The sequence below is a fragment of the Pseudoliparis swirei genome, chromosome 13 (assembly GCF_029220125.1).
Source record: "Pseudoliparis swirei isolate HS2019 ecotype Mariana Trench chromosome 13, NWPU_hadal_v1, whole genome shotgun sequence".
In the NCBI taxonomy this organism is placed as follows: Eukaryota; Metazoa; Chordata; class Actinopteri; order Perciformes; family Liparidae; genus Pseudoliparis; species Pseudoliparis swirei.
Genome location: NC_079400.1, coordinates 20,352,504 through 20,368,198, shown reverse-complemented (window position 1 = coordinate 20,368,198; position 15,695 = coordinate 20,352,504). Strand labels below are relative to the sequence as shown.

The window sequence follows — 15,695 nt, the reverse complement described above, 5'->3', positions numbered from 1 at the left end:
TGCATTCAGTGTCGGCGATGCACTGTTTAGTTATCTTGCACTGCATGCGAATTCAAGTAAATTCTTCACTTAAAATGGAGATCGATTGATTTATTCCCATATTAATAAACATTGTAAACATGAGTTTATGTCTTAATCTCTAGCTTCAAGTCTTCTTCTATACATTCTCTCTATTGTCCACCAGGGGGCGACTCCTCTGGTTGTATAGATGTATATGCTTCATGTGTTAAAGCTGCATTCTCTCTATTGTCCACCAGGGGGCGACTCCTCTGGTTGTATAGAAGTCTATGCTTCATGTGTTAAAGCTGCATTCTCTCTATTGTCCACCAGGGGGCGACTCCTCTGGTTGTATAGAAGTCTATGCTTCATGTGTTAAAGCTGCATTCTCTCTCCTGACCACCAGGGGGCGACTCCTCTGGTTGTATAGAAGTCTATGCTTCATGTGTTAAAGCTGCATTCTCTCTCCTGACCACCAGGGGGCGACTCCTCTGGTTGTATAGAAGTCTATGCTTCATGTGTTAAAGCTGCATTCTCCTCCTGACCACCAGGGGGCGACTCCTCTGATTGTATTGAAGTCTACAGTCTGAGATTTTGTTACACATTAGTGACATGTTTCAGGAATTATTACAAATTAAATTAAACTTTATTCATGACAATTTTTATTTAAATGAAATCTTCTGTAGCTTCGTGAGTTTGATGAAAATATTCAGCGACACATTCAAAATCAAATGTTGGGCATTGATCTCCTGTATTTAGGCTGAGGACAGCCCATTGGTCCCACGCCCGACCAATGGGCTGCTCCAGGGGGCGGGACTTACCCAGGAGAGCGTGATAACGAGCACACGGTGCAGATGGATGGATGCCGCGATGCTATTGGTCGGTTCCAGGTCATAAATAACCACGCGTCATATCGAGTCATATATCAAGAAAATATTTGGATATAGAAATAACCATCATCGTTCATTTTCTTTCACGCATGTGTGTGTCTGTGTGTCTGTGTGTCTGTGTGTGTGTCTGTGTGTGTGTCTGTGTGTGTGTGTCTGTGTGTGTGTCTGTGTGTCTGTGTGTGTGTGTGTCTGTGTGTGTCTCTTGTGTGTCTGTGTGTGTCTGTGTGTGTGTGTCTGTGTGTGTCTGTGTGTGTGTCTGAGTGTGTGTCTGTGTGTCTGTGTGTGTGTGTGTGTGTGTGTGTCTGTGTGTCTGTGTGTGTGTGTGTGTCTCTGTGTGTGTCTCTTGTGTGTCAGTGTGTCTGTGTGTGTGTGTCTGTGTGTGTCTGTGTGTGTGTCAGAGTGTGTGTCTGTGTGTGTGTCTGTGTGTGTGTCTGTGTGTGTGTCTGTGTGTGTGTCTGTGTGTGTCTGTGTGTGTGTCTGTGTGTGTCTGTGTGTGTCTGTGTGTGTCTGTGTGTGTGTCTGTGTGTGTCTGTGTGTGTCTGTGTGTGTCTTTGTGTCTGTGTGTGTATGTGTGTGTGTATGTGTGTGTGTCTCTGTGTGTGTCTGTGTGTGTGTGTGTGTGTGTTTGTGTCTGTGTGTGTATGTGTGTGTGTCTCTGTGTGTGTCTGTGTATGTATGTATGTATGTGTGTGTGTCTGTGTGTGTGTGTGTTATTCTTCTCACTCGACAAACGCACCGTCTCTCTTTTCCATCTCCTCCTCGTCGATGCTGGTCGGCAGCTCGCTCACGATTGGTTATCCCCCCCCCCCTCCTCCGGGGGAGTCGGGGGGGGGGGGGGGGGGCGTGTCCTCCTCCGATGCAACACAAACCCCTGCAGCAGTGGGACCCGCCGTGTGTGTGTGTGTGTGTGTGTGTGTTTAACAGTCCCCCACTGGTCCCCTTTGATGTTTCACTGGTTTGCCAGCTCACTAAGTACGCACGCGCACAGACACACACACACACGCGCACACACACACACACACACACACACACACACACACACACACACGTACACACACAGATAATCACACATCGAGGAGCCGTCGTACGTTGCTGTATAATTTTCTCCTTTTCGAAGCTTCACTGGTACAAATATTAACGTTCTGTTTTTCATCTCTCGTTCTCTGGAGGAACGTACCATTGTGGCGGGTGTGTGTGTGGGGGGGGGGGGGGGGGGGTTCTATTCAGCAACCATCTTCGTTTTCCGCTGGAATTATCGGGCGGCTAATTTTTCTCCGTCTCGTTAGAGGCGAGGCTCGTTTAAAGAAGTGTCGTCCCCGCCGTTCTGTAATGCCACCTAACGACACGGAGAGCGCTCATTAGCATATATATTACCCAGCATGCCTCTCTTTATGTGATAATGTAAACGTGATGGAGCTGCAGCTGTTGTGCATGTTGTCATTGTACCAAAAGTTCTTCTGAAGAGAGAATATCAAATATCGAATGCAGGGAGGACCACCATGCTTGATCATGATATTGATATAAATAAATATATATACATTCTGGTTTTCTGAACAGAAGAACTCTTTATTTTAATTACCATATTTAAATGACGTCATCAGGTGGCTCCAAACATTCCTGCCCACTGGAAAACAAAATGTACACGACCGGTCAAAAGTTTGGGGTCACGTAGAAATGTCCTTATTTCTCAAAGCACTGTTTTTTCAAAATGAAGATAACATTAAATGAATCATAAATACTCTCTCCATAGTTAATGTGTAAATGTCTATTCTCTGGTGTGTCATGAAGTCTCTACAGAGGTGAGTAGAGGCCCATCTCCAGTGTTCTAGTGGTACATTGTGTTATCGCCTTAGAAGACTAGCGGAGGGGTAGAAAACCCTTTAAATGTGAGCGCAGCTGAAAACAGTTATGCTGCTGAGTGAAGCTATAAAACTAGCCTTCCTTTGAGCCACAAGAAGAACTACCTTAATATTTACAATAAGAATCATTATTTATAACCTCCTCAACGTCTTTTTTGCAATTAATTTGATAAATAAAGTGTGAGTTTTCAATGAAAACACGACATTGTCTGGGTGACCCCAAACCTTTGAACTGTCCTGTATATTTCTTCACTATCATGGAGGCGGAGCCAAGAAGAATGTCTTTGGCATCCCTACCAATTAGGTTTCCCGTCTCTTTTTGTTGTGCTTCATAAAGTGACATCATAGCTTTCATTCAGAGACTTTTACAAACTGCACAACGTAAAAAAACTAATAAATAGTTGATCGTGTACCAACGAGTCGTTTAACCCGATGAAGACGACACGCACCAGAGCGTCCGGCCGGAGGGTCTGAGGCCCCGTTTACACGATGGGAAAACGCATATTTTTTCATGCGTTTTGGCCTTTCATTTACACAAAAACGGAGGTTTTATCACGGAAAACGATCATTTCTAAAAACTCCGGCCAAAGTGGAGATTTCTGAAAACTCCGTTTTTGTGTTTGCGTGTGAACTAAGTCAAACGGAGTTTTAGGTTGTCAAACGTCACAGTATGCGACTAAAAATGCTTCACGTCATGTGAGCGTTCTATGTTTACAGTTAGTTTGGCCGCTCCTACCAGGGTTGCCAGGTCTGTGTGTACCAGCCCAATATCAGAACTCAAAATATGCCCGTGCCAAACCATATACACTGCTTTTAAAGTGTGTGTATGTGGACATGTCCAATGTCCATGTGTGTACGTGCTGATCTGGAGTCAGTTTGGTAGGATTTGTGTATAAATAAATTATTTCATTTAAAATATGGATTTTTATTTAAAGATATTCATGTAATTTGCATGCAAAATAGGTCTACCCGAACCAGCGGACAACAAATTCAACCCGCGGCAACACTTCAAAAGTAGCCCAATTCCGCGGGAAAACCGCGGACCTGGCAACATTGGCTCCTACGTCCAGTATCGACTGCCTTCATTTTCGTTGTCAGGTGCGCCCGAGTTATTTCCTCCTTGACATGAGGATACTCCTCGGATGTCTCGAATCTTGAGAATTCTGATTGGTTTGCATGTCTTTATCCTTTTCGTTACACTGCCGACTACAGGTTTGGCATAGTTATGACGGCGCCCGGGGGCGTATGGCGCGAGTTCATATAAACAGAAACTTTTTTGAAAATGACCTTGTGTGTACGACGTTATTTTTGAAAACGGAGGGGCAGAAATCTTCGTTTCTGTAAATACCCGGCTATGTGTAAACGTGGCCTGAGCCTCCAGAGCCCGGCCAGCGCCCTGCTGTCGATACGATGCTCGCTGGAGGACGTCTCCTCCCCGATCTGAGGCGTGGTTCAGCCACCGCTAAAAGGCTTACGCCCCGGATGATGCACGTGGCCAGAACCACTTATTGACACATCGCCGCCATCTGCCAAGACGGCGATGGTTCGCTCAGCAGACGGCGTGCAGAGCAAATAACGGGACGACGGAGTCTCCAAGAGGATTAAGTGATGTAGACACGAAACGGGAGCGAGCGGCGTATTAAACGGCGCATTAAAGACGTATTAAACGGCGTATTAAAGACGTATTAAACGGCTTATTAAAGACGTATTAAACGACGTATTAAACGACGTATTAAACGGCTTATTAAACGTCGTATTTAACGTCGTATTAAACGGCTTATTAAACGACGTATTAAAGACGTATTAAACGACGTATTAAACGACGTATTAAACGACGTATTAAACCGCGTATTAAAGACGTATTAAGCGACGTATTAAACAACGTATTAAGCGACGTATTAAACCGCGTATTAAAGACGTATTAAACGGCGTATTAAACGACGTATTAAACGGCTTATTAAAGACGTATTAAACGGCGTATTAAACGACGTATTAAACGACGACAAGACGAAGCGTATTAAAGACGTATTAAACGACGTATTAAACGACGTATTAAACGGCTTATTAAAGACGTATTAAACGGCGTATTAAACGACGTATTAAACGTCGTATTTAACGTCGTATTAAACGGCTTATTAAACGACGTATTAGACGAAGTATTAAACGACGTATTAAACCGCGTATTAAAGACGTATTAAACGACGTATTAAACGACGTATTAAATGACGTATTAAACCGTGTATTAAACGACGTATTAAACGACGTATTGAGCGATGTATTAAACGACGTGTTAAATGACGTATTAAACGATGTGTTAAACGACGTATTAAACGACGTATTAAACCGCGTATTAAAGACGTATTAAGCGACGTATTAAACAACGTATTAAGCGACGTATTAAACCGCGTATTAAAGACGTATTAAACGGCGTATTAAACGGCATATTAAACGGCGTATCAAACGACGTATTAAACGACGTATTAAACCGCGTATTAAAGACGTATTAAGCGACGTATTAAACAACGTATTAAGCGACGTATTAAACCGCGTATTAAAGACGTATTAAACAATGTATTAAACGGCGTATCAAACGACGTATTAAACGACGTATTAAACCGCGTATTAAAGACGTATTAAACGACGTATTAAGCGACGTATTAAACGACGTATTAAACGACGTATTAAACGACGGACCCTGATGCAAAACGTTTTATTTTACACGTGATGTGTTCAAGGACCGTTGTAAAGATTAAAATCTGACAATAATGAAGATAGTTTGGAGAAAACATGCTTTTCAATCCATCAGGCAGGTTTTGGGCTTCAGAGTATTTGTTCACTTCCTCTCCATCTGCAGAGAGGTGTTTACCAGAGGAGTCGCCCCCTGGTGGTCAGGAGAGAGAATGCAGCATTCACACATGAAGCATGTACTTCTATACAACCAGAGCAGTCTCCCCCTGGTGGTCAGTAGAGAGAATGCAGCTTCAACACATGAAGCATAGACTTCTATACAACCAGAGGAGTCGCCCCCTGGTGGTCAGGAGAGAGAATGCAGCTTTAACATACAGTATAAAGCATGTACTTCTATACAACCGGAGCAGTCTCCCCCTGGTGGTCAGGAGAGAATGCAGCTTTAACATACAGTATAAAGCATGTACTTCTATACAACCCGAGCAGTCTCCTCCTGGTGGTCAGTAGAGAGAATGCAGCTTTGCAACTAAAGCAATACGAGGTGGGTCAATGTCCCTCCGGGGACAATCCGAAGTTTGTCTTGCGTCCTCCACCATAACTTATCGCTGCAACCGAAGACACTTCAAAATGACAACGGAGACTTCTGGATGTTTGTCAGGGGGGAGTGTATGTGTGTGTGTGTGTGTGTGTATGTGTGTGTGTGTGTGTGTGTGTGTGTGTGTGTGGGGGGGGGGGGGGGGTCCACAGAGACGTCTTGTTTAGCTTGTTATTGACTCCTGTGGGAAATATGAACGCCAGATTTCTTTCTTTCTCTGTTTCCACCTGAAGAAGAGTTGTCCCCCCTCTTCTAACTCCTGACTGTCTTTCAGTCTCGAACCCCCCGGGCGACCCGACTCAGCCCGACTCAGCCGGCCCTCGCCGACCAGGCCGGCCGGGTCTCCTTCGCCTCGGCCGAGAACCTCGGCGCCATGTCGGAGGCCGACGCCCCCGCCGGCTTCAACCGGATGAACCGGCTCCGCCAGAGCCTCCCATTGGCCCGCTCCTCCAGCCACGCCAAGCTCAGGGCGCCAGGTACGGGGGGAAGGAGGGAAGGAGTGAGGGAAGGAGTGAGGCAAGGAGGGAAGGAGGGAGGGGAGGATGGAGTGAGGGAAGGAGTGAGTTGTCATAAGAGAGTGAAGCCACCAGGAAACATGTTTATATTTGTAAACATGCTAACATGCTACATGCTACATGTTAGCATGTTTCCAGCAGCGACTTCAAGAGGTTCCTAGAGTGACTGTCTGGAGCTCAACTGGATGTTTAATTGACTCTCTACCCCCCCCCCCCCCCCCCCAGGGGTCTTGTTCCTGCAGCTCGGGGACGAGACCCGCCGGGTCCACCTGACCCACGAGCTCACCAGCCTGGACACGCTGAGGGCGCTCATCGTGCACATGTTCCCCCAGAGGCTCACCATGGCCATGCTCAGGTACCTCACACAACAACAACAACAACAAGTAAACACCATGGCCATGCTCAGGTACCTCACACAACAACAACAACAACAATAAGTAAACACCATGGCCATGCTCAGGTACCTCACACAACAACAACAACAACAACAAGTAAACACCATGGCCATGCTCAGGTACCTCACACAACAACAACAACAACAACAACAAGTAAACACCATGGCCATGCTCAGGTACCTCACACAACAACAACAACAAGTAAACACCATGGCCATGCTCAGGTACCTCACACAACAACAACAAGTAAACACCATGGCCATGCTCAGGTACCTCACACAACAACAACAACACCAACAAGTAAACACCATGGCCATGCTCAGGTACCTCACACAACAACAACAACAACAAGTAAACACCATGGCCATGATCAGGTACCTCACACAACAATAACAATAACAACAACAAGGAGGAGAGATGTGGTTTTAGTGACTTTTATGGAAATCCACTGCTTTTAATATTAAATGAATAAATATAAAATTACAACCTTTACCAGATTAATAATTTCACTATTAAAACCCCCAAAATAATTTAAAATCTATATATAATTATCTGTGTATAATTATTGTAAAAATCTCCATACAAATCTTTATATAATTATTGTATATAATTATTATAAATATATATAAAAATCTGTATATAATTATTCTAAAAATCTCTATAAATATCTCTATATAATTACCTGTATATAATTATTGTAAAAATCTATGAACATAAAAAATCTGTACATAATAATTATATAACGACTCAAACTTAAAGCTGGGCTCTGATGTGTCTCCACATTAAAAGCCTTGAGATTAAAGTCTTTACTTTGGGGTCCTTGAGGAGGGAGAGCTCTGCAGGACCTCCGTGATCTGGACTCCGTGATCTGGACTCTGTGATCTGGACTCCGTGATCTGGATCACGAGATCACGGAACAATCCATTTGTTATTGAAACTGAATTCAGTCTCAGTGAGCTGCTCCTGAACGCATCATCTCACTCTTCCGGTAAGCTCTGGTTGCCAGCTCAACAGCGAGCATGACTTCTTCTTCTCTCCCTCCCGCTCCCTCTTGCTCAGTGTGTCTCATGTATAGTTATCCCCCTGCCTCCCTTAATGATAACGATACATGCAACAAGTGTAGTTTATTTGCTAGGTTGGAGGCAGGTCTAAGTGGGTTAGATGCACGGCTCCGCGCTATCGAAGCTCAGACAGCTATGCTAGTTAGCCCGCCCTCTCCCGTAGTCGGCGCGGAGCTACAGTCAGCTGTTAGCTGTGCCCGCGGTAACCGTGCAGCCGGATGGTTGGGTAACTGTTCGCAGGAGTAGTAAGTCTACACAGAAGCCCGCTGTGCACCAACCACTTCACGTTTGAACCAGTTTTCCTGCTCAGCGACACACCCGCTGAGGAACACACCCTGGTTATCGGGAGCTCTATAGTCAGGAACGTGAAAATAGCGAAGCCACGGACCAGAGTCGTGTGCCTCCCGGGGCCAGAGCGGGCGACGTGGAGTCTTGTTTGAAGCTGCTGGCTAAGGATAAGCGGAGATACAGTCAGATTGTAATACACGCCGGTGGTAATGACGCCCGAGCCCGCCGGTCGGAAGTCACTAAAATTAATGTGGAATCGGTGTGTGCTTATGCCAAGACGTTGTCGGACACCGTAATTTTCTCTGGCCCTCTCCCAAATTTGCAGACAGACGAATTGTATAGCCGAATGTCGTCTTTCAACCACTGGCTGTCGAGGTGGTGCCCAGCGAATAATGTGGGCTACGTAGACAACTGGAAGACTTTCTGGGGAAAACCTGATCTGATGAGGAGAGACGGCATTCATCCCACGTTGGACGGAGCGCGTCTCATTTCTGCGAATATGACCAAGTTGATCACCGGACTTAATCTATGACAACCCAGGGTTCAGATCAGGAACCGGGAGCAGAGTTGTAGTTTAACACCTTCTCTGCTCTTCCATTCGAGCAGTTACCCACCCTTGACTTTAGAGTAGAGACTGTGTCTGTCCCACGGCCACTTCAATTAAATAAATCAAAAGTAAGCAGAAGAGGAGTCGTACACAATAACCTTATACAAGTTAACACAATTATTTCAGCAGTGCAACAAAATAGGTCTATTAAATGTGGTCTCCTAAATATTCGATCTCTGTCATCTAAAGCTGTGTTACTGAATGATTTAATATCAGATAATCACATTGATTTATGTTGCCTAACTGAAACCTGGCTGAGCCATGAAGAATATGTCTGCCTGAATGAATCGACTCCTCCAAGTCATATTAATACTCACATTCCTCGAGGCACCGGTCGAGGAGGTGGAGTAGCAGCCATCTTTGAATCGAGCCTATTAATTAATCCTCAACCAAAATTACACTACACCTCATTTGAAAGCCTTGTTCTTAGTCTTTCACATCCAACCTGGAAAACACTACAGCCAATTCGATTTGTGATTCTGTACCGCCACCAGGTCCATATTCAGAGTTTATATCTGAATTCTCAGAATTTATATCAAGTTTGGTTCTTAAAACCGATAAAGTTATTATTGTTGGAGATTTTAATATCCATGTGGATGTTGATAATGATTGCCTTAGTGCTGCATTCATCTCCTTGTTGGACTCGATTGGCTTCTGTCAGAGAGTACAGAAACCCACTCACAGCTTTGGCCACACGCTTGATCTTGTTCTTACTTATGGCGTTGACATTGAGCATTTGAACGTCTTCCCACAGAATCCTCTTCTGTCAGACCACAACCTCATAACTTTTGAATTTATACTACCGGAGTGTACTCCGTTAGTCAAAAGTTTCTACACTAGATGTCTAACTGATAGTGCTGTAGCTAAATTTAAAGAAGCGATTCCTTCTGTATTTGATTCGATACCACGTCTCAATATAACAGAGGACTCCTGGTCTAACTTTAGTCCGTCCCAGATTGATCATCTTGTTGACAGTGCCATAGGCTCTCTGAGAATGACACTGGACTCGATAGCCCCTCTGAAGAAGAAGACAGTGAGGAAGAGGAGGTTTGCTCCCTGGTATAACCCTCAGACCCGCAAACTGAAGCAAACGTCACGAAAGCTTGAACGCATATGGCGTTCAACTAATCTCGAAGAATCCCGCTTAGTTTGGCGAGATAGTCTTAAAACATATAAGAAGGCCCTCCGTAATGCCAGAGCAGCCTATTACTCATCAATAATAGAAGACCTTATACATGCTTCCTTTGGGCAATATTATCAGGAAACACTCCATAAACTTTCATTGTTATGCAGATGACACTCAACTATATTTATCGATAAAACCAGAGGAGAGCAACCAACTCTGTAAAATTCAAGCATGTCTTAAAGACATAAAAACATGGATGACCTGCAACTTCTTGATGTTAAACTCAGACAAAACCGAAGTAATTTTAATCGGCCCTGAGCACCTCAGAGATCAATTATCTGGTGATGTGGATTCTGTAGACGGCATTGCCCTGGCATCCAACACCACTGTAAAGAATCTTGGCGTTATCTTTGATCGGGACTTGTCCTTTAACTCCCACGTAAAGCAAATCTCAAGGACTGCATTCTTTCATCTACGTAATATTTCAAAATCAGGCACATCTTGTCTCAAAAGATGCAGAAAAATTGGTTCAGCGTTCGTTACTTGAGACTGGATTACTGCAACTCCTTATTATCAGGCTGCTCTAATAAATCTCTTAGGTCCCTCCAGTTGATCCAGAATGCTGCAGCTCGTGTTCTCACTAAAACTAAGAAAAGAGATCACATCACTCCTGCACTAGCTGCTCTGCACTGGCTCCCAGTAAAATCAAGAATCACTTTTAAAATTCTTCTCTTAACCTACAAAGCCTTGATTGGTGATGCTCCATCATATCTTAAGGAGCTTGTCGTACCATATTGCCCCACTAGAGAGCTACGCTCACTAAATGCGGGACTACTTGTAGTTCCTAGAGTCTTAAAAAGTAGAATGGGAGCCAGAGCCTTTAGTTATCAAGCTCCTCTTTTATGGAACCAGCTTCCAATTTCAGTCCGGGAGGCAGACACAGTCACCTCGTTTAAGAGTAGACTTAAGACCTTCCTCTTTGACAGAGCTTATAGTTAGGGCTGAATCAGGTTCACCTGGTCCAGCCCCTTGATATGCTGCTATAGGCTGACAGCTGCCGGGGGACGTTTTAGGATGCACTGAGTACCTATCTCCTCTTTTTTCTCTCCTTAAGGATGAATTTTCATCTCTCAATCACACGTTACTAACTCTGCTTTCTGCCCGAAGTCCTTTGACTTTACGTCTCATGGGGTCATCGGACCCTATGAGACGGCATAGATCCTATCTGCCTGATGGATCGTCTGGGTCGTGGAATTCCTGCTCATGACTACGCCACTGTCCTGTTGAGACTCCGCCCACTCCTCCTCCCCACCGCCATCTGCCTGATGGATCGTGGAGGTCTCCATCGTGGAATATGCCTACTATGAACTATTCATACACTCTGTCATATTCATTGAATGTATTTTAACTCTAAATCTGTCCTTCTGTACACATTACATCTATTGCATCTGTCCATCCTAGGAGAGGGATCCTCCTCTGTTGCTCTCCTGCAGGTTTCTTCCCTTTTTTTCCCCCCTGAAGGGTTATTTGGGAGTTTTTCCTGGTCCGATGTGAGGTTTTGGGGCAGGGATGTCTATGTGTACAGATTGTAAAGCACTCCGAGACAAATTTGTAATTTGTGAAATTGGGCTATACAAATAAACTGAATTGAATTGAATTGAATCCATTTGTTATTGAAACTGAATTCAGTCTCAGTGAATCCACATCCGAGTTGGAGGTGTTTCCTTGAGGTCTGAAGCTACCTGAGTCCACAGACTCAGACCTCTCACCTCGGTTCCCCCTGCTCGTCGTATTCCGAGTGGGTCTAGACTATTGATCGGAGCCTGATGTGATTATTGATCTGCAGGTCACCCAACACGGCTCTGCTCATCAAAGACGAGACCCGGAACGTCTTCTACGAGCTGGAGGACCCGCGGGACGTCCAGGACCGCTGCGTCATCAAGATCTACTGCAAAGAGCCCATCTACGGGACCTACCCGGGGCTGGCTAACGGAGACCTGCGGGTAAGAGGGCTTCTATACAACCGGAGGACTCGCCCCTGGTGGTCAGGAGAGAGAATGCAGCTTTAACACATGAAGCGTATACTTCTATACAACCAGAGGAGTGGCCCCCTGGTGGTCAGGAGAGAGAATGCAGCTTCAACACATGAAGCATAGACTTCTATACAACCAGAGGAGTCTCCCCCTAGTGGACAATAGAGAGAATGCAGCTTCAACACATGAAGCATAGACTTCTATACAACCAGAGGATCTGAGGAGATCAGTCTATAAAGCTGGTGAAACAGATGTGTGTGTTCTCGTTGATGCGTTCGAGGGCTTCGTTCTAGAGGAACTCGTCTTCTTTTCTGTGGGTTTATTGACGAGCCACTAAAACGTTTTCTCATTTCCATAATCGTCTCGTTGTGATTATGGAAATCAGAAGACGTTCCGTAATTTGTGGGATTTCAGAAGCGAAATGCTGTTTTTATAGAATAGAATGAATTATAAACGACACATGAAGAAATGAATGTTAGGAGGGGAGTTGTCTACAGTGGGCGTTGTTGATTTTGTTGATTTTGTTGTTGTTGTTGTTGTCAATCGAAACACCCGTAGTGCACAGCCGCCTGCTAATGTGTTTAGAGGTCAACTGTTTACATCAAACCAGCCTTAAGTCGTGTGTGTGTGAGTGTGAGTGAGGGGCTGTTGCTAGGATACGAGAATAATGATCGTGGCCCCAGAGTTATTAGTTCAGCCAAAATGTCGTCCACTAGCGAGTTCCATCTCTCCTTCCCTCACTCCTCTCCTCACCCCTTCCCTCCCTCCCTCCTTCCTCTCTCAGTCTCTCTATTATCTCTTCCATCTCTCCTTACGGTTCAGTTCGTTAATCTTTCCCGTTGATCTTGAGTCTTCGACCTTTATTTTGAAAGGGAACATCTCGTTAAGGAGCATCTCGTTAAGTGCTTCTGCCCGGTGAGTTCTACTGGCTGCTGATCAGAAGTCATGTGACTCAACGGGCCAATCAATGCAGGCTGGTACATTCCCGACAATCCGTCTTCAAACTCCGTGGAGCTGAAGACGAGTCTTCATCTCATCTTCATCGAAATGTGAATTGATTTGACTTGATGACATCATCGGTCACATCGTTCAGCAGATCACTAAAAAACTAATGTTTGTTATAATAATTATGATGATAGTGACAATTGAATAACAATCTGAATATCATGATTGTTATTCTTATTAATACAATATAAAATAGTTTAAATAATAATAATACTGCCTGTTGTTGTGTCCTCACAGAGGGAGATGGTCTACGCTCCTCAGGACTCCTCCCCCAACCGCCGCCTCAGCAACGCCCACATGTCTTCCTCCCAGCACTCGTCTTCCTCCGCCTCCCCTCAGGCCTCGCCGTCTCGGGCCCGCCTCCTCTACGGCGGCGGCAGACCCTCCTCCTACGCCGGGCCCCCCCCCCACACCCACTCACTGCCACACCCACACCAACACCCCCAGTCCCACCACTCCTCCCCCCAACAGCAGCAGCAGCAGCAGCAACAACAACAACACCAACAACAACAACAACAACAACTACTACTCCAGCAGCAGCAGCTCCTCCACCAGCCGCACCACGCCCAGCAGCCCTTCTGCACCTCCTCCAGCGCCATCCTGGAGCGCCGGGACGTGAAGCCGGACGGCGAGGGGGGCGGGGCCCGCAGCGTGGTGCTGCTGCGGGGGGACGAGCGCGGGATCTACGCCGACCCCTACTCCCTGAGCCTGGCAGGAGGTCCTCACTCCCCTCTCCCGGCCAGAGCGGCGGACCCCTATGGCTCCTTATACCGGCGCGCAGGCGGAGGAGGAGGAGGAGGAGGAGGCGGAGGATCAATGCGTTCGCTCGCCTCCTACACGGCGGCCGCTCTGCAAGGCGAGCTGATGGAGAGCGGCGCCCTCTACAGGGCGGGAGGGCCGCTCTACAACGACGCCTACGCCGCGTCCATGTTGGCCATGGGGCTCCGGGTGGTGCCCCCGCCCGCCTCGCCGCAGAAGACCCCCGACATGAGGGAGTCGTACGGGGCCACGCTGCCCGGCCGGGGCTCCCCCGGGAGGCAGAGCTCGAGGAGGGACTCCGCCACCTCCTCCTCCCCCTCCTCCGTGTTCGGGGACGGTCCCAAGGCCCGGGGCCAGGGCTTGGGCCTCACCTCGGAGCAGCTCTGCTTGATGGCCGGGCCCGGAGGGGAGGGGGGGGCCGGCCCCCCCGGGGGCTTCGGGGCGCCGCCGCCGGGGAATGAAACCGAGACCAGGTCGGCCATCTTTTCTCATCGTGTACTTTTTATATTTACCTCACGACCACACGTAGTTTAATCTCTAACGAACCTCGGTCCAATAAAATAGTTTAATCGACATTTATCATACGTCTTCTTTTATTTTTAACACATTTATTTATGACATTTCTTTTTAACATATTTCTTTATGACATTTCTTTTGGACATATTTCTTTGTGACTTATTTCTTTATGACATTTTTAAAAACATTTATTTTGACATTTATTTTTCTGATATTTCTTCATGACCTTTTTGGGACATTTACTTTCGATATATTTATTTTTTACATATTTCTTCATGACTTTTTTGGGACTTTTGACATATTTCTTTATGACATTTAAAAAAAAGATTCATTTTAAATAAAAAAATGTGATATTGATTTTTTACATATTTCCTTGAAAATTTTTTTGCCGGCTCCTCAATTTTAATTTTCTGTACAGAATTCATAAATATTGCCGTGAAATAAGCTAAAAACAATGAGGAACTAGAACGGGCACTTGGTAGAGTGCATACCTTCGCATATCACAAGATTGGGCACTGAATTATGAACATGTTGGCGTTAGTTGCATGACAATTGGATAGAAATTGACCGTGCTATGGTAAAAATAAGATTTTGACCTTTTCATGACCTTGACATTGACCTTTGACCCGATTGATCCCAAAATCGAATCAAATGGTCCCCGGATAATAACCAATCATCCTACCAAATTTCATGCGATTCTGTTTAATACTTTTTGTGTTATGCGAGGAACACGCATACAAATAAATAAATACACGGCGATCAAAACATAACCTTCCGCATTTTCAATGCGAAGGTAATCATAGTAAAGCTACTTTTGGCTGATTTTCTTGTCCCGGCGAATATTTAAAGTGATTATTGTGATTATTGGTGAACACATTCCTGTGACGTCGCTGACGGGAGACTGTTGTCGTATTTATTATGCGATGCCTTCAGGGAGCGGATGGAGGCGATGGAGAAGCAGATCGCCAGCCTGACGGGGCTGCTGCAGAGGGTGCTGAGCAGAGCGCCGGAGGCAGAGAGCCCGTGAGACACACACACACACACACACACACACAGACACACACACACAGACACACACACACTGTATTCAAAACCATCCCTATTTTCCACCTAGTGCGCTATTTATAGTTTTATATGATTTTATACTTTGTTCATACATTTATATATTTGTATATATATATATATATATTTGATATGTATGTACAGGTATATATATATCTAAATATATTTTCATTTGTATGTTTGTATATATTTTATGTATATATTTTGTAGTATATTTTCATATGTATGTTTATATATATTTTTTAATATATTTAAATATATTTGTTTAAATATATTTTATTTATATATTTAAATATATT

At 45.1% G+C, this 15,695-nt stretch overlaps 1 protein-coding gene across 6 annotated transcripts in view; it reads left to right on the top strand.

Moving 5' to 3' along the window:
* LOC130203717 (SRC kinase signaling inhibitor 1-like) overlaps window positions 1-15,695 on the top strand; it is a 66,113-nt gene that overhangs the window by 38,094 nt on the left and 12,324 nt on the right. For 5 of the 6 annotated variants that reach the window (XM_056430091.1, XM_056430092.1, XM_056430094.1 and 2 more), the window contains 5 exons: window positions 6,304-6,505; window positions 6,770-6,899; window positions 11,868-12,024; window positions 13,297-14,291; window positions 15,268-15,357. In XM_056430091.1, the coding sequence (XP_056286066.1) occupies window positions 6,304-6,505; window positions 6,770-6,899; window positions 11,868-12,024; window positions 13,297-14,291; window positions 15,268-15,357 (1,574 nt within the window). Of the gene's footprint in view, window positions 1-6,303; window positions 6,506-6,769; window positions 6,900-7,250; window positions 7,263-11,867; window positions 12,025-13,296; window positions 14,292-15,267; window positions 15,358-15,695 lie in introns of those variants that run through there. The other variant, XM_056430095.1, reaches the window with a different exon arrangement.